The sequence below is a fragment of the Rhamphochromis sp. 'chilingali' genome (assembly GCF_963969265.1).
Source record: "Rhamphochromis sp. 'chilingali' genome assembly, chromosome: 17".
Classification (NCBI taxonomy): Eukaryota; Metazoa; Chordata; class Actinopteri; order Cichliformes; family Cichlidae; genus Rhamphochromis; species Rhamphochromis sp. 'chilingali'.
The window spans coordinates 13,596,063-13,615,688 of record NC_137944.1 but is presented as its reverse complement, the minus strand read 5'-3'; the positions used below and the strand labels follow the sequence as shown (position 1 = coordinate 13,615,688).

At 43.4% G+C, this 19,626-nt stretch overlaps 1 protein-coding gene across 2 annotated transcripts in view; it reads left to right on the top strand.

The window, feature by feature from the left end:
• adgrb2 (adhesion G protein-coupled receptor B2) overlaps positions 1-19,626 on the top strand; it is a 286,719-nt gene that overhangs the window by 245,432 nt on the left and 21,661 nt on the right. Inside the window, exons 27-32 of one of the 2 annotated variants that reach the window (XM_080863973.1) lie at positions 541-612; positions 2,550-2,642; positions 12,666-12,705; positions 13,147-13,161; positions 16,914-17,086; positions 17,346-18,062. In XM_080863973.1, coding sequence (XP_080720099.1) covers positions 541-612; positions 2,550-2,642; positions 12,666-12,705; positions 13,147-13,161; positions 16,914-17,086; positions 17,346-18,062 — 1,110 coding nt within the window. The remainder of the gene's footprint in view (positions 1-540; positions 613-2,549; positions 2,643-12,665; positions 12,706-13,146; positions 13,162-16,913; positions 17,087-17,345; positions 18,063-19,626) is intronic. The other variant, XM_080863974.1, reaches the window with a different exon arrangement.

Genomic DNA, 19,626 nt, shown 5'->3' with positions numbered 1-19,626 from the left:
GAAGCGAATGGATGGATGGATGGATGGATGGGGACAAATAATATCATGTATAAATAAAGAACCGGCCAGTGGAAAAATAGGTCAATATGAAAATAATCTTATTTTACTTTAAAACAAGCAATTCCCACTGTCAAGATCACAAGTAAGCAACACAAACAGTGAGTGAGAGTATTGACTGTGATGATTTATTATTATTATATGAGGGTTTCTCTAATGATTCATTACAACACAAAATAACAATAGAGTGGGTGCCACAGCACCATGTGGTACACTACAGAGAATTCAAGTGCGGATATTATAATATTTTAAATTTTGCACTCTCAGCTAATTTTACTTTTGAAGGCAACAAGTACGATACAGTTAGTTAATATGTGCTTGCATTTATTTCATTCAATGGTTTGTTGAAGTTTAAGCATTTGCACAGTAATATAAAACAACTTAAAATTAAGGGGGATGCCATGGTTTAAAATGTTTTAGAACCACTGCAGTATTAAACAAATGTGCACTAACTAACAGGAGCATCTCATTTATCTCCTCTAGGTTCTCTTTGCCGTCTTTGACTCTGTTCAAGGCTTTGTTATCATCACCGTCCACTGCGCCATGCGCCGAGAGGTGAGTCCAGTCTCTTCCTCCCCCTCCTCCTGTTGAGCATTTGTTGTGTGGATGCCACGCATTTTTTGAATTTATTCTAACTCTGCAGCACACAGTGAACTCGGAGATAGTCGCTGGCTTTGCTGGGATGCCGGGATTCATTTTCTTAAATGTCACGTTAGCTTCTGGGGTCAGGTATAAAGTCACGTCAGAACACAAGCGGATCAGACGCGAGAAGGATTAGCACGGTATTCATGTCCTGTGCTGCGGCACTACTTCTTCATAATGCAGTAGGATAGTGCGGCATTGTCCATCTGATCCAAGTCTGCTTTAAGGAGCTTACTATGATGCTGTATGAAATAAGACGATAAGTCCCTAACTAATAGCCCCAAGTGCCTGTTTGCCACAGGCTTTACTGTGTCCCCAGGGATCCCGGATTTTAAACTCATTATGGACATACATGTATTCTTGCCCTTGAGACAGACAATGGCACACATGCCAGTGTGTGTACACTTATTCAATATGGCATCGCTCACAACTGCTCTGGCTACAATTAATGGATTTTACAATGTCATCAGTTTTCCATAACTGTAAATATGTCATCTGTTTCCGATGCATGTACGCGGCGCGCAACGCAACCTCTGTCAAAGAGATCATTATGATATTGAACGAACTGCATACTGTAAGTGAATTTTTAAATGCTCTGAATGCTTAGCTGCATTAAATCAATACCACAAAAGCGGCAGGGATCAGGGTACCGTAAATCCAGGAATTATTTATTGTAAATGTATGAAAATCCTCTTGCAAGAGTGAGCGTAAATCCTTCGTAGCTGCAGAACAACAGACAGAGGGGAGTGCCGCAACGGAGGAAGTAATAGAGGGAGGGTGGGGGGGGATCAGGATGTATTACAGTGCAACAAAAACAGAGAGAAGGTAGCATAAAGTGTGATATTATGTAAACGGCAGAAAGGGGAGCGTCTTGTGATGGAGGAACTAAGTTAAAGTTAGGTGGTGAGGAAGGGAACGCACGCAGAGATCTGTGAGAGGAAACTGTGATTTAGAAGCGAAGCAGGGGATGATAGTGGGGGAGGAGGAAATAGAGAGGAATGTGGAAAGAGAGAGAGAGAGAGGTAGGTATCCATAGTAGGGCATTTCTCTTTGAAGTAGAAATGAGGTGCATTGGGTGCCAGTGCACGCACTCACATACACACAAACACTCGCGCACTAACACAGAACAGGCAACAAAGGCCACTGAGGATGAGTATGGATATAAAAGGAAATAATAAACAAAATGAAACAATGGAGGGGATAAACCAGTCCATGCAGACGTGGACGCAGTCCACTCGCGTACATAGACGAGGAGACCGCCCGATGTGCTGCTACTTCCTCAGCAACTAACCAGGATACCTGTAATACAGATCGCGATAGGGGGGGGATTTGTTCTTTGTTACAAGGAGCGGCCCTTTGACAGCGCGCTGGTGTGTGTTTACTTAGATACAGTATGTGGGAGGATAAGGAAAAAACAGCATAGCACAGGAAAGGCCTCGGGTTTAGAACATCTACAGTACATACCGTGCTGTTAATTTTAATTAGTGCTGTGAACAGTAATCACTAGGCTCAAATTTTTCACTTTCAAAGTATTCTATGAGCTTTCTATACCGCTCCTATAACTGTTATATAATCTGCAAGCCGAGTTTCCTCATGAACAATGGGACTTTTTGCATAAGTTGGTATTCACCGTACACTTGCCATTGCGGCGATATAGATGAAGCATGTACGTTGTTTAAGGAGCATGGTCCCCACGCTCCAATGTTTGCCAAACTAACTTAAGGAAAAGTTCCTCCACTAACTTCTTTCCTTTGCATCATCTTTTCCTCTCCCTCATCATCCTCCCCGCCCCTCCTTCCCTCTCTCTGTTTCCACCCTACCCTCTCCCGCATCCCCCTTCCAACCCCCAGGTGCAGGACGCAGTGCGCTGTCGAATGGGGGGATGTAAAGACGACAGCGAAAACTCACCAGACTCCTGCAAGAATGGACAGGTGCAGATCATGGTGAATAGCACTCCATTTCATCCCACATTGCAGTCCATTTGCCTCAGACTAACATTAACCAGGCTGAAGCTTTTCCCCGCGAGCTCCAATTCCAGCAGAGCGAAGCATGATGCCATTATAGACGTGATCAAACTCGCACCTGGCTTTCTCGTTTTCTCCTTAACCATCTTTACCTTAACAGGGGTTCATGCATTAAGCAGTGTCTTTTTTTTATATGTGACATCATCCCAGAAAAATGAAATTTCACTTGAAGCTTGTCTAGTTTCCAGCCTGAAACTAATGTCTGCTGTTTCACCTACAGTCCCCTGCTATTATATCATTTCATTGTCATTTGCTGTTAAAACATATTCTCACTCCCGTCTTTTGACATACGAGCACTGAAAGACACCCGACAAACTGAGTTGGACTAACCTGCGCATTGAAATAAAGCTGTTGTGAAATCGTCCGGTCCTCACCAGGCATCAGTGTGTGACAACTCGGGAGTGGGAGCTTGTTGGTCTATACATCACAGCCTCTAATCATATTTTATCACAACAGACATTTCAGCACTTTTATGTTCTTCTAACTGAAAGTCCTTCATCTTTTTTCTTTTTTCTAAAAGACCGCAGAGCTATAAGCTGTAAGGTTATTGTGTGCGTTCCAGATGTTATTAATAGTGTGATAAATCATAGAGACTTGACCTGCCCCAGCAATGACAGTATAGTAACACCACAACCATGAGAGAATGAGCAGCCCTCATCTCTATTCCCTTTATTTCTCCCTCAGACCTGTTTGCGGTAACGATTATGGGTTTCTGAATGCTCCTCTGAGGTTTTCAAGATTAAACTTTGGAGCCATCGCTCTGCTCAATGAAGCCATCGCGCCACACTCTCACTCTCTGTTTTCCTTTACAGTCTAACTGGAATGTTTAATTTTGGGTAAACTGTATTATCATGGTGTGTGTTGGCTCATCAGTGTGCCAGCGACAGTGCATTAGACAGACAGGTGCTCTTGTTTTTTCTTAACTTTTCTTGTCTAAATACATGCGACTTTGAGGATGTCTTTTCAGACTGCACATATGCACGGAGAGCAGCTGTGTGAGAGACGCAGCACCCTTGAGAACATTAATTGTGATGGATAATTTGACGAGGTTGCCACCAGTTATAGCTGCATCATAATTACAGTGAACACCATTCTCTCAGGTGCTCTTGGTATATTCACAAATCTCATTAGCATGTTAAACCCTTGACATTTAGAGTCAGCGTAAAGATGTAGAACTGCAGCTACACCCTCTTGTTAAAACGGAATCAAAGCTGTCTTTGGAAATTTATTTGATTAGCTAAATTCTGATTAAAAATCAGCACTGTTCTTTGCAAAGCTGGTTAGATGTCCTCTTTTAACATTTCAACTTTATGTTTTTCATTAATTCTTTTTTTATATATATCATCAGAAATGTGCAAATGTGAGCGCCTGTGGAAAGCAGAGCGGGTCTTTGCGTTACGGCACATCACTGTGCTTATCAGGTTGCCACGCACAGCCGCTCCCACCAGCGTGCCACCAGACATCCCAGCAAGGCTGTTACCACAGTCTGACCCATGGCAACCACAGCCACGCATTGAGCCATGTTAATGAGCATACCCCCATCCTCAACAACAACCATAACCACGCCCATAATCACATCAGCAGCCAACCAGTATGTAACCAAAAAAACCCCATTGTTGGTAGAAATAGTCAAATCCGTAAGTAGAAAAGGTGCAATATGTAAAGCAACATTTATTAATAAATGCTACAGGATTACTTGAGCGTTTTGACAGGTTCTTCCTGAGAGATGGATGAGAAAATGTTAACCACTCAACACTCACTGCTTTGGAGCTTTCTGGAGCTACTGTAAGCAGTCTCTTAACTTAATGGAAAGATGGGAAACAGTGAAAGCCCTACCATTACTGTGCTCTGAAATAGCAAAATAAGCCCAACCCAAGAAAAATACACTTTAGGATTTTTGTGTGTATATATATATATATATATATATAGCGTAGTGGTTAGACTACATGCCTTTGGAACAGAGGATCGCAAGTTCGATTCCTGCCTGGGGCGTCTGTATCCAGTAAGGGTCCTAAGGCTAGACCCCCTATGCTAAGCAAGCCTACCGCAGACATGAGCGAGACAGATAAATATGAAGGCATGCCGGCTCGGACGTCGCCCGGATCAACAAGGTCCGCGTCAGGTGTTGAGGAACCAGGGCACCCTGACGAAAAGTGGGCTACTGGAACAAGAAGGCATCGGTGGGCAAGGGACGAAAACAGGGCGTTGTTGGAATGCTACTACGCAAGTAACCCCGGCGGAAGGGGCTACATGAATAGGATGAGGGACCTATGGATTCTTCGATACCCAACATCCACAATGACGGCGAAACAACTAGTAGCTCAGTGTTCCAACATTCGAAAGAAGGGACTGCTCTCACAGCTAGAGATTGACGAGGTACAACACAAATGCTACGGCAAGGAGGAGTCAGGACGCCAGGTCAGGGGGGAGATATCATCACCCCCACCCGAGACTGACCTGAAAAATAGGATCATGGCCAAGCTTGAAACCTGGATCCCCCGTAGCCGGTTACCAAGATTACGTGAAGTACCCTCAGAAGGTCTGCTAGATGATGTTAATGCAGCACTACGGGCAATACCTACAACCACGATTACCGACACTAACAAGCTGATCTACAATACAGTGATCTACAATACGGCAGCAGTGATCAGTGAGATGCTTGGCTACAAGTTGAACAGCCACAAGGGGCAGTACCCTCCATGGAGAAGGAGGCTAGAGGGCAAGATCAAAGTAGCACGGAGGGAGGTTAGCCAACTAACGGAGTTGCAGAAAGGTGCGACGAATAAGGTGCCTAAGAAATACAGCAAGCTGTCCATACCTGAGGCCTTGGAAACTGCCAAGCAAAGACTCACAGCCTTGGCCAGCCGCTTGAGGAGGTACACCAGAGAGATAGAAGGCAGGAGAATAAACCAGCTGTTCTCCACAGAACCAGCAAAGGTGTACTCTCAGTGGCAAGGGAACAATAAGAGAACAGCACCACCAAGGCTGGAGACGGAGCAATACTGGAAGAGCATATGGGAGAAGGACGCAACCCATAACGGCAATGCTCAGTGGCTAGTGGATCTGAGGGCAGACCACAGCGACCTCCCTGAACAGGGTCCAGTAACCATCACAGTGGCAGATATCCAAGAAAGGGTCTCCAGTATGAAGAGTTGGACAGCACCAGGGCCCGACATGGTTCACGCCTACTGGCTGAAGAAGCTGACTGCACTCCACGAGCGTCTGGCAGCACAAATGAACCAGCTGCTAGTTAACGAGAGACACCCGGAATGGCTAACTGAAGGCCGGACGGTCCTGATCCCCAAGGACCCCAAGAAGGGACCGGTCCCCTCCAACTACCGACCAATAACCTGCCTCAGTACTACATGGAAGCTCCTGTCAGGCATCATATCGGCTAAGATGAACAGGCACATGGGTCAATACATGAGCGGGACACAGAAAGGAATTGGCAAGAATACCAGAGGCGCAAAACACCAGCTACTGGTAGACAGAACAATCAGCCGAGACTGCAAGACCAGACTGACCAACCTGTGCACTGCCTGGATTGATTACAAGAAGGCCTATGACTCAATGCCCCACAGCTGGATACTGGAATGCCTAGAATTGTACAAGATCAATGGGACCCTAAGAGCCTTCATCAGGAACTCAATGGGGATGTGGCGTACAACACTAGAGGCCAACTCCAAGCCCATAGCACAAGTTACCATCAAGTGCGGGATCTACCAAGGAGATGCTCTGTCCCCACTGCTGTTCTGCATAGGCCTGAACCCCCTCAGTGAGATCAGAACTGAGGGGATTGAACTACCAGAAGGCAACATTGCAGACATAGAGGACAGTTACAAGTACCTGGGGATCCCGCAGGCAAATGGGAACCATGAAGAGGCCGCTAGAAAGGCTGCAACCACCAAGTACCTGCAGAGGGTCAGGCAAGTCCTGAGGAGTCAGCTGAATGGTAAGAACAAGATCCGGGCCATCAACACATACGCCCTGCCCGTGATCAGGTACCCTGCTGGGGTAACCAGTGGCTGGACAAAGCTGGACTGAAAGACAGCACAGAGGCACTAATCATGGCAGCACAAGAACAAGCTCTGAGTACAAGATCCATAGAGGCTGGGGTCTATCACACCAGGCAAGACCCCAGGTGCAGGCTGTGTAAAGATGCCCCAGAGACAATCCAGCACATAACAGCAGGGTGCAAGATGCTAGCAGGCAAGGCATACATGGAACGCCATAACCAAGTGGCCGGCATAGTGTACAGGAACATCTGTGCCGAGTATAACCTGGAAGTCCCGAGGTCAAAATGGGAGATGCCCCCAAGGGTGGTGGAGAATGACCGAGCTAAGATCCTGTGGGACTTCCAGATACAGACGGACAAAATGGTGGTGGCTAACCAACCGGACATAGTGGTGGTAGACAAACAGAAGAAGACGGCCGTAGTGATCGATGTAGCGGTTCCGAATGACAGCAATATCAGGAAGAAGGAACACGAGAAGCTGGAGAAATACCAAGGGCTCAGAGAAGAGCTGGAGAGGATGTGGAGGGTGAAGGTAACGGTGGTCCCCGTGGTAATCGGAGCACTAGGTGCGGTGACTCCCAAGCTAGGCGAGTGGCTCCAGCAGATCCCGGGAATAACATCGGAGATCTCTGTCCAGAAGAGCGCAGTCCTGGGAACAGCTAAGATACTGCGCAGGACCCTCAAGCTCCCAGGCCTCTGGTAGAGGACCCGAGCTTGAAGGATAAACCGCCCGCAGGGGCGTGCTGGGTGTTATATATATATATATATATATATATATATATATATATATATATTAGGGGTGCAACGATATTCGTATCGATATTGAACCGTTCGATACAGTGCTTTCGGTTCGGTACGCATATGTATCGAACAATACAACATTTGTAATTTATTTTATCAATTTTCCTTCTGTCGATGCTGTCTGTGTTGAGCGCTCAGTGAATCTGTGTTCGACTACTCCGCCTAGGCTGCACTGTCGAGCGCTCAGTGGATCTGCGCTCAACACAGACAGCATAGTCAGAAGGAGAAGCGCAGGGCAAGCTAGCGAGACAGAAGTTAAGCTCTCCTTACAACAGGCAAATTGAACGTCATTCAGATCTGGCGTTTGGAATTATTTTGGTTTTCATGTGACGTATGACCCTGAAGGTAAGGAGTCATGGACTAAAGTAAAACAGTATGTTGAATGTGCCATGCAATGCTCAATTACATTGGTGTGAACTAGTGTGTTAGCGCAGTTAGCTCGTTAACGTGTTGGCCGTCTAGCCCCATGCACGGAGTGATCGGCGGTAGCTCGTTAACGGAGATTTGCCGTGTTGTGGCGTTAAGGTCATTTCAACGAGATTAACCTGAAAGCACTAGCGGGAACACAACGAATATGACTGCACATTTACGCTGACATCATCGTAGTGCAAAGACAAGTGGAAGCAGACAAAAAAAAGCAAGCATGCTACTAACTTTAGCCGAGTCATTTAGACAGCTGTTAGCACATGATTCTCCTTATGCTGCTGAGAATATAGCCCAGAAGAAGCGGATAGTATAGCTTTTATTTTGGAAAGAGACATTTCTCTGTAATAAACTCTCTTTTCCAAAGATGAGTGATTCCTCAATCAGATACAGGGCTTGCAATATCGCTAGCCCGACGTCCCGGAGCTAGCGATTTTTTCAGTCGGGCTACCAAAATCTATCTCTGCCCTGCCCGTCGGGCTATTGTAGGAAGGAAAAATATATGTCAATGCTTTTGCATTCTTTCGGAAATGTAGCTGGGTAATTATGTCATTGGCATCGGTGAGCCACTGTCAATATGTGACATATTGAAGTCGCGTTTGAATTTGCGCTTGTTTTTTTGCTTTCACTTTGCAATCGTGCGAACTGTGTATAGAGAGCGACAGCACTGATCTGTGAGTGATGATAATTTGTGCACCAATTCCTCTGACATCGTCTTATTAATCGTTAGCTTACTATGCAAACATGACAAGTGAAATCTCCCGCAGCAAGCTTAAACATGTGAGAGGTTGATCGTGCAGAGAATCGCTGAGCTTATGTGAGTGAGTGTGTAAAAGCATTTCAGTTCTGCTGAGCCAAATAAGACAGGTCAGGGTGAAGAAGTGACAGCCAAAGAAAAGCTTACCACAAAACGGAGAAGTTATGACAAATCAGACTATAAGGCAAAAAGAAAGTGCAGCTTTATGGTTTCATGGACAAAAGAATTTCTGTGGCTGCAATATGACGAGCTAAATAACCAGGGCTGCACATAAGTGGTCCGCAGGTGTGCATTCGCTGTCAAAATAAAAAACACGCACAAGGGTTAGGGTTAAATTTAAAAACTGTACTTTTGAGTTAAAATATATATTTATAATTTTAATAAATGACAAATTAAAAAGGCATGAACATTTTTTTTGTATCGAAAAAATATCGAACCGTGACACCAAAGTATCGAACCGAACCGTGAATTTTGTGTATCGTTGCACCCCTAATATATATATATACATACACACACTGTTGGACAGTAAAGAGCCATATTGTACATTCAGAGATACAGTGGTTTGGTACAGTTGCCACTGTACTCTTGATGGGTGTTTTTGTACTTTAGGGAAATCACCCCTGGTGACATTTTTGAAATGTTACAGAAGTAGATATTTCTAGATTTAGACATTTCTGTACCTATGCTTGGAAATGTACTCAGATTTGTAACCTGTCTTGTCCTATTACAAGATCGTATATGATCGTATATGTCATATTTTGACATTTTAAAAAGGTACATAGAGGTCCAATAATTAGCCCTTAGTTATGTTTTAAACCTGTGAAGACTAGAGCCTGACAAAAATACAGCCATAGGGCCAATATCTCAGCTTTTTAAAATCAATAAGCATCAGTGTCCGTCTTAAACACCTATATCGGTTGAGCTCTAGTAAAGACCCAAATTGCCTTTTGCTGTACCCCTGTGCACTCTGATGCTATAAGCTAACTGTTAGCAAGAAGCAAAGTTGTAGTTTTACCAAAGTTTGTGTTTCTTACATATCGCACCTTTAAGTGTATGTACTGCAGTAATAGTTGTGATGTCTAAGAGACTTGACTGACTACAGGAACGTGTACATTAACGTGTGCTCCCTCAGTATATGCTGCAGTCTGTTCCCTTATATTATTTAGTTGATGTTGATGACTCAGTGTACGTAACCTGTGAGGCAGTTGCAGAGAGAGTGCATAATGGTTAGAATAAAGATGATTTGTTTTTTTTTTCTCAATGTGGATGAAAGAGACAAAAAGAGAGGAGAGCTTTGGTTTTTTGTTTTTTTTTCTTAATATTCTCATTTGTCCATTTAGTAGAGAACCATTTATGGTGCTGCGGGTGATTTGCGTACTAAGAGCTTTTCTGCTCCTTTGAGACCTTTGCAAACTAGGGCTGAACGATTATGGAAAATAATCTAATTGCGATTTTTTGCCCCAATATTGCGATTGCGATGCGATATGCGATTATTTTTTAAGGTATTTGTCTTCTGTATTATTAAACAAAGACAAGCAATACATCATATAGTATGGCCAATACTATATTACATTAATTTTAAACTGTTCTTTCCTGGAAGACAGACCTCTGTTATGATGACATGAGGTGATGCATGAATTGATGACTGACATTTTTATTTAACTTCTTCAATCACAACAGTATATTTGAACATACACAATAGTTTATTTTTAGCTTACAAACATCTGAGCATAAAGTGCTGACAAGGAACCCTGGTGTAAACATTAAAATGAAAGTCAGTACAATGTGCAGATTGCAGAAATATACATAAAAAAAATCAGTGGCTTTACCACACTCAGTTTTTCGACATCTGTGAACTACTAGACAGTCATTCAATTAAAAAATAATATTAAATAAATAAAACTAATAAATAAAAAATACACATATCTTACTGATCTCTGCAGTCAGTAACATTACACATAAAGTGCAAACATAATAGCAATTGTATAAACACACACACAAACACGCCTTTAAAGTTTAAAGGCGTGAAATTGGACGGTCTAGTTCTGATTAGCGTCACCGCTGTCTCGGTGGAGTTTAATAAACTCGGCCGTCTGCTTCTTGCTATCTAAAATATAACCAGACACTGGCGTAAATTCTCGACTGTCTCATACTTCTGTTTAATAAGTTTTCTGTTTGACGTTTAGTCAGCTGTGTGAAAACCAAGGAGGAACCCACCCGGGGGATTAATAAAGTTTTATTTTATCTAATCTAATAACTTTAATCTCAGCCAAACCGATTTACTCACGAACAAACAAAACACTGAAAAAAGCCCAACAATAACATTTTTAGGTTGTCTAAGTGACTTATATATTACGTTTAACCCGAGCAGCGAAACTCCGCGGTGATCTGAAAATGATGTGCCGGGAGTTGTGCCATTCTCGGCCGCATCAGTAACCCTCGAGCTCCCGGCTAGCTGTCGAGCTGGTGGGTAGCAGACGCCTCTGAAAACGTCGAAGCACTTTTGCAAATATGGGATATCTTGATAAACCGAGCAGATATTTGATGTTTACACAACTACTTTCTCGCCTGAAAATATGTTAAAAGTTTATTTTGTGACCCAGAAAGATTAGTATGAGTAATTTTAAAACTTAGTAGCGGCCGCCATTGCTGGAAACTGGAGTTTGGCTGGGCCGCGCTATGAATTCTGGGATATGGTAGTAATTTGGACAGCCTTCGGCGCGTCGCTGTGACGTAATCGGTCTACAAATGCGGCCTCAGGAGGATGCAGCCCATGAATTGTATAATATAATCGCAGTATAATCGCAGCCTTTGCGGTTAGAAAATTGCACTTGATCATGTCGCGATATTATCGCAAATGCGATATATCGTTCAGCCCTATTGCAAACTCTCTCATTCTCTCTTTCAGTTTTTCATTTCCGCCCTTTTCCTCTTCTCCTTGCCTCTGTGGCATGCCCAAACTGTCTGAAATCTGTAGTTTATTATCCAAACAAAGGCTTTTGTAAGTGAATCCCGCTGAGGACGGGACGAGGCTCTATAGTGAGAAATGGGAGGATCGCATCTGCATAGCAATAGGCTTCATTTTTACTAAAATTCAGAAAAACTTGAGTGGTGGCCATTCTGGAAAGAGAGCTTCTTCATTCAACTCACCAGCCTCTGGGTTTCTTTACCCCAAGGAGCAGTGCCGCCCTGCATCGCTCGAGTGAAGTACGAGATATCAATGCAACTAAACATCAGATTTGGTTGTGCCCGAAGTACTTTATCTACATAAAATCTGAATATTGAGTACAGGTTAAAAGCAGTGTTGTGTGTAAGTTTGTGTTTTCTTCGCTCCTGTCAATGGATTGCATTCTAACATTATATATATTTTTTCTCATCCTTGCTAGGAAGCTGCAAAGTTTTGCTTCAGCTGGAACAGCAGATAATAGTTTAGCTGCTGTGTAAATTTCTGTCCCTGTTTCCATTCAGATGATAGCGAGGTGACTGATGAGGCATACAGAAGCATTACGTACCTCACAGCCTTCTGCTCGTCTCTCTCAAAGTCTGTTTTGGATATGCTGCTGTGAACTGATAAACATCACGAAAAAAGCAGCGGTTGTGTAGGCCTTAGACAAAATGTAGCTTTTTCCTCTGTTCTTTTTTTGGTTAGAAAAGGCGTTGGGATGAGTTCATTGCAAAGAAGGAAAAACGGAACATTTTCAGTGCATCTTTTTTGTTTTGTTTTGTTCTGTTTATGGAGAGGATTACTAATTGACTCATATAAAGTGGCAGATTGGGATCAGGTCCTTTTCTATAGAGTTAAATCAGAGCATGAGAGTCATTGGATACATCATATCCATTTGAGATCCAGTCGCTCGCTCGGACTCGTGTGCTTCCTGTTGCTCTGAATGCACAAATTAATTGTGCCTCCTCTCTCCCCCGCCGCCTACCCCGCCTTCTACGTCAGACGGATTTTGAGAAGGACGTTGACTTGGCTTGTCAAACAGGTGAGCTCTCCCTTCTACCTGATTTCGCTTTCCCTCCTTCTCCTTTTGTCTCCATTCTCTTCGCTGTTCCTTTGTCCCACACAGGATTAGCATTGCAAGCTGTTTCATTCTTAGCTTGCTGCCGCATGTGTTGATGAAATGACAGGAGATGATGCGCTACATCTCGGCGCAGCAAATTATTATGCCTTATCAATCACACTGATTCTGCCCAATAAGTGCTCAGCGAGCATATGTTTGGATGAGACTGTGCTTAATTGTGCATGATAATAACACTCCTCAATGTGTTCAGACCTGTTTCACTCGTTAGTCGACAATGCTCCTGTGTGGGTGTTTGGATGTGTTACAGATGTACCACAGTATAAGTGTGTGTTGTGCTTTGAAATATTAACAAAGAGTCACTCCACCCTCCCACCCCTCCACTCCCTCCCAAAACCCTTGCAGAGAGAGGACACCCATGTAAGTTTTGCACCTTACTGACCTAATAAATACTGCCTGATGTGTCCGTAAACTCTAAGAGCTCCTATAGACGAATCCAGCTGAAAGCCATATTCGTTTACTCCATCTATTGAACAGTTTTGGGGTCTGATTGTGTCTTTGCTGATGATGGCACCACCCTACATACTGTATCTATTTCTAGTGGGTGCCTTCCTATATTTTCTAGCCAAACTTTAAACCTGTACAAATAGCTCATCTTTCTTATCTTTCTGACATTCAGTACTCGCGTAGTAAGACGTTCCCCAGTTTAAAAGTAGACCATTCAATTCTGACTTGACGTATGTGTCAGCAAAGGCCTTCTGAAAGTTTCACTCTAAGCAGCTTAGAGTTTCGAGGCCAAACATGATGAGCACGGGCGAGATCTAACCAAGAAACCGATGGATGCTACACACTGAAACACAAGAGAACTGCCATTGCATTGTAAATCATATGCCGCTTTATCATTTTTATGAACTTCATGTATTGAATAATACTTGAAACTAGTGACTGAACTTCTTGGCCCTGGGCCCTGTGCTTCGTACGTCGCTCACTACATCCAAGATCAAATGAAACATCCAAGACCAAACCATCGCGCTAACCGTGAGCGCGCTAATCCGGTTCCCCGAACACACCTGCTGTTAACGATTAGTACAGCTGGACGCAGTAATGTGACATCACTGGGTGTCGTAAAAGGGGCTACGCATCGATAGTGGAAACATTGATCGGCAACCCTCTGATTGGTCGGCGAAAATGTCGACGGAGCGCGCTCGGCTCGGTATTTTTCGGCAGCAGAGCAAGAACTCTTGAGTGAGGGATTTCAGGAGTTTCAGAGTTTAATCAGAACGCAAGGGAACACTGCAAAGGCTGCAAAAGCAAGGAGAGAGGGCTGGCAGAAAGTTGCTGACAAATTAAACTCGTAAGTAATTTAATAATAACAATAATAATGGAGTGGGTTTATATAGCGCTTTTCAAGGCACCCAAAGCGCTTTACAATGCCACTATTCAGTCACTCTCACATTCACACACTGGTGGAGGCAGCTACGGTTGTAGCCACAGCTGCCCTGGGGCAGACTGACAGAAGCCAGGCTGCCATATCGCGCCATCGGCCCCTCTGGCCAACACCAGTAGGCGGTAGGGTAGATTTATCATATCACACTATATTATCCAATATTATATTACATTATATTATATTATAATATGTTATATTATATCCCCTTTCACATTAGAGCCACAACAGGACCCACTAGAACATGGGAACAGGTAAAAGTGAAATATAAGAATATTCTACAGAATGGTAATATTTATCACTTATATTGCTTTTCGTCTCTTGGAAAGAGACCCTGAAATAATCTGTTTGTTTATAACAGCAACCAAGAAAAGGGCAGAGCAAAAAAAAGACAGGTGGTGGTCCTGCACCCCCTCGTCAACAAGTTGGTTAAGTAAATAATATCCTCACGGGAAAATCGATATCTCTCTATGAGCACACTGTCGCGCTGAGCTAAAGGATCCTGTCTGTCCCGCAATATACGCTGAATTCTGAAAACTCTCCTTATCAATCTTGCACCTTCCGCAATGGGTGGCTCGCGTATACGGACAGGACATGGCTGCGACAGGCTTCCCAAATCCACCTTCGCTTTTATAGCCGTGGTCTCTCATCTTGATTACACAAAGTAATTTGCAATTACTACTCTGAAATATGAATTACATCTGTAATAATCACATACATGTAATAGAATGTTAATAGTACATTTCCCTTTTTTAGGAAATGACCTGTATCTATCTGTGTGAAATCAATAAATGGATCAAGTGCTGCATTGTCTTTAGTTACATTGATGTTATTTATTTATGGTGAAACAGTGGTGGAATATCGCTGTTGCTTTCGTATGAATGACGCGGGCATACCTGCGTGGCCGCGATCTAATCCTGTTTACATAAAGTAAACCTGCTCCCCAGCAGGTTTACGCTTACGGCTCTGTTGCTATGACAGCAAGTCCCGGATGGGCTTCGGGGAACCGAACGATCCAGGATCACGCGAAATCGTCAACAATCTCATCCAGCTAACTCACTTAGCGCGGTACGAAGAACAGGCCCCTGAACTTGTAGAATGTAGCTTCCACGTCTCAAAAATCAAGTCAGCAAAGGTTGACATTAAACCTGCCTTTCCTATCGCTATTGTCCCATAGACTTCCATAAAACTAGCTCCTGGCTTTGTGACCGTTTTTATGACAACTTTATGGGCTAAATTGGTAGGTTAAGTTGTAAAATTATACATTATTATGAGTTACAAAATTAAAATCATCACCATTCAAGTGAAAAAAGAGAAGTACTGACTATATCCTCATCACCAGTCACATCTTTTTGGCCAGCGAGCATGCTGCTTTCCTCGGTTTCACGGTCAGATCAACCCCTCGGTTGTTACATCTGGTTTTCTGATCCTCTGGTCCTTTGAGACTAACTTCCACATTCATAGCGACTACTTTCACTGCCCCCCTGACAGTGATTAATTTAAATATCCTTGCTTTCATTGTCAGTGTAAATGTCTTCACTTCCACTCTGCATCAGCAAAAAAACAGCACCGGTACTTTAGAACACAACACACACAAAAACAACACTGGATTCGTCTATAGGTCTTTCTCTGAGCCATCCACTGTTTGTTGCAGACGTGATGGGAGCAGATTGGTCAGATTTCTCCAAAACCTGTTCCAATCCAACCTGTCAGTTTGCAACAACGGGATGATGGAACAGAGGAAATGACAGTTGTAGTAAGCCAGTGTGCTTTTGCTGCATTCACCCTCAGCAGGATCCGGCTTCAATTTTTGATCAAATGTCTAGCCTGACATTCTGTTAAATCAATACAGCTTGTATGAAAACAGTCTGAGCTCCTACTTTGGTCTAAAAATTGGGATTTGGGGCCATGTAAATATCTACTCCTCTGATGGTGACAGAATGAGCATGATATCTGGCATGAATTTCCAGATGGTTTGATATATGTGTGTGTGTGTGATTGATGATAGCTGTGACAGAAGATTGTCTTTCATAAGCATGTCCGGATTAGTTATGCAGTAACTCTTCTAGAAGTGTGGAGTGTCTGAGCTTCTCTTATGATTAATGAGCATGAAAACTAATTCACAGCCACTGCAAGCAGGTTTTGTGTTGTGCTATTAACAGTATTGTGAAACACACGCATACGTTAATGCTCAAAACACTTCCTCTAGTGCATATAGATGTACGTCAGTATGTGAAAGCAGGCAAGAGAAAAGCACTGGGTTTTACATAGCATTTTTCACCAAGGACATTACTCTGAGATTTAAGGTCACAGTGTCAGAAACAAAAAGTCAGTCACTGTATACCAAGCACAACATGAGAAAATCACATTTTTCTTTAGAGATGCATTGTATCTTGAGGCTGTTTTATAGCTGCAAGTATATTTCAGTATCAGTTTAATTTAATTTATGCTGTCTGTCTCTGCGTTGCACACCTCTTGTCAGTTGTGTTCTCTTTGGAATTAAATATATTTATTCCTCCGTTCAACATCTATTCCTCAACCCAATTGCCCCCCCCCCCCCCCCCCCCCCGCCCACCTTCTCTATTCACACCCACCTGTAAACTTTTCACCTTCACTATATTTCTCCTTTCACCAACTATCCAAATTCCTTCTCGCGTATCTCTTGCCTATCTTCCATTCTCTTTGCTGTCTCTTTCCAAATCCTTATGCCTCCCTCGTCTCACTGCAGTCATTTTCAAAGAGGTGAACACCTGTAACCCAGCCACTATCACTGGGACCCTTTCCCGCATCTCCCTGGATGATGAGGACGATCCTAAGCTGGCAGCCCATCAGGAGGGCGGAGTAGGGGTCAACTTCAGCACTCTCCCAGGGAACATCCCCCCTCCTAACCTTATTGTACAGGTACACAATTAAAGTTTCTAAACTTCCAAACAGATTAGCTCATTCATTTTTCAACTTCCTGCTGGACATTATATTAACATTAAATTTTGAACACAATTTTGAAGTTGAACACGACAAAAAGAGATGGAATGTGTCTCATCGTATGAAGTTAAGCGGGATTGCTAAAGAAATAAAAAAGAATATAGTTTATCGAAAAAAATTCTGCTTGCAAAAAAACAATTTTATTGGGGTTTTTTTGTTTGTTTTTTTTATCTGCAAGGTTCCACCTCTGGGAGGCCTCAATGAGCTGAGTGAGACCCCCCTAAAGAAGGAAGTGAATGTGGACCAGCAGAGACAACAGGGACAGCAACGCGGCGGCGCTCCGATCTACCTGTGCACCGAGAGTGGCCTGGGCTGGGCTCGACCTCCGGCTTCATCCAACACCTCCCAGGACGGAAGTGCTGGAAGCGGAGGGGGTGGGGGAGACGGAGGAGAGGGGGGTGGTGGAGGAGAGGGGGACTACATGGTCTTACCTCGCAGGACAGTCACTTTCAAACCTGCAACACCCTCCTCCCAAGGAGGAGGCCTGGGACTGGGGGGTGAGGACAAGCCTCTCAACATTGCAGTGGAGGATCCTCCCTTCCCGCCACCTCCCTCTCCTCTGACCCTTCACCCGGCAGAGAGTGAGGCCTATCCGGCAGATTTTGTGCCATCCAGTGTGGGTGACATGAACATCACCATGAACCTCAACCGCTCCTTTGGGACGATCAAAACATTGCCCCATGGGCAGGGCCACTTGATGCCTCAGGGTGGTCTTGTGCACTCCCATGGAGGACATATGCATTCCCATGGGAATTCTTTGCAGCTAAAGCCGGGCCAGAGACCTTCAGTCAGACAGATTCTGACAGGGGGAACAACAGTGGAGAGAACCAGGACCCTGCCACGCAACCTGGGCAGCACCAATGCCAACACCAGCCTCTCAGCAGGATCCCTGGAGGTGGGTGATAGGTTGAGGACAAAGGGAATAAAGGCAACGCTGGTTGAGTTTTTTTCCACTGTCTCCCTGAATTTTACAGTGATGGCTATTCAGGTTGTGATAATGTAAGTAAAGTTATAAGTGGGTTGATAAAGAGGAGTGGAAGGATTCACAGTCATTAATGCCTGTGGAATCATTTTTTTTTAAAAAGAAAAATTCAGATCCACTCATTGCATCGACGGTCCTCTCAAAACAAGTTCATTTACACCAGGAAAAGTAAGACATCTTGATCTATCTGACATTTCACTTAACTTTAGGAACAACTAGATGGTCTTCATTTCTAAACTAACTGTTATCATCAATCTATCAATACCAAACACGTGTAAAGAAGAAAAATGTCTATTCACATGCCTCATAGTTCCGTAAGTGCGGCCTTCAAACGTGTTAGTTCAAATTTCGTGAGTTTCTAATACATGCTGTCTATCTTCTAGAGTAACAGTACACTGTGATAATAACACAGTTGTGTGCCTAAGTATAAGTCTGCTATAACAGCTGCTATTTTCAGATGAGTAGTATTTATAGCTGCTCTTTGAGAGGATGACCATTGAAATAAGTTATTCTCATAATGACAGACAGCTTCATAGTTTAGTGTCTCTGTATGAGTGATTTTAATATGTGTGTGATACCCCCCTCCACTTCCTAATGGTACAGGGCTTTGCAGCAGATGGACCAAGACTGACAGGATCAGAGTAAAAAAAATTCCCTGGTGAATGTCTTTCAGCCCACCTTAATTTTTGCAAACACTCACTGACATACTTTACATAGTCACATGCACAAATACACACTTTAGATCTTCCCTTAATGGCATCTTGCTGACTGCTGAAGGTTGATTAAAGACATTGGATGCAACATTTTCACTCTAAAAGTAAAAATACTTCACTCGGGGCAAAGGACTTTAAGGACGAGTCATTAAGACTCATAAAAAATCACTGTCAGATGAGTAACGAGTCCACTCATGAATATGGAAAAAAGAAGAAAAAAAACTGAAGAGAAACCGGATGTAATTTACTGCTACAATTTCACCCTGTTAGGATATGTTTGATTCGGAGATGGATGTCAGAGAGTGCCTCTGAGGATTAAATCCGTGTTTTACTTTCCAATTGCAACAGGAAGACGTGTCGTGGAAAGATTGTGAAAAAGTACTTAGGGTGTCAAATGTACTGTTGATTCAGAAGCTTGTATGTTTAAACTCCAAGTGATGTATATCAGAGTGTGAAAATGACTCACTAAGCATACTATCCAATAATCGTGCTATCGAAACCAGCAAGTTCAAACGAACAACACCGCAGCACCACCGTGCCATCTGAACAGCAAAGTGTAGAAGGACAGAATCCCATATGATTTTTGTATGAGTGAGTTAGCTATTGCTTTCTGTGTGTTTCCATCAAAACATGCAATATACTGCACACGTATATGCATGTTGCATGCCTGCCATATTGCAAAGCTAATTCAATCATGGAATATCTCTGTTTAAGGTAAGGATTCCGCGATAATAAAAGAGGGAATGGTTGAATTCTCAAAGGCA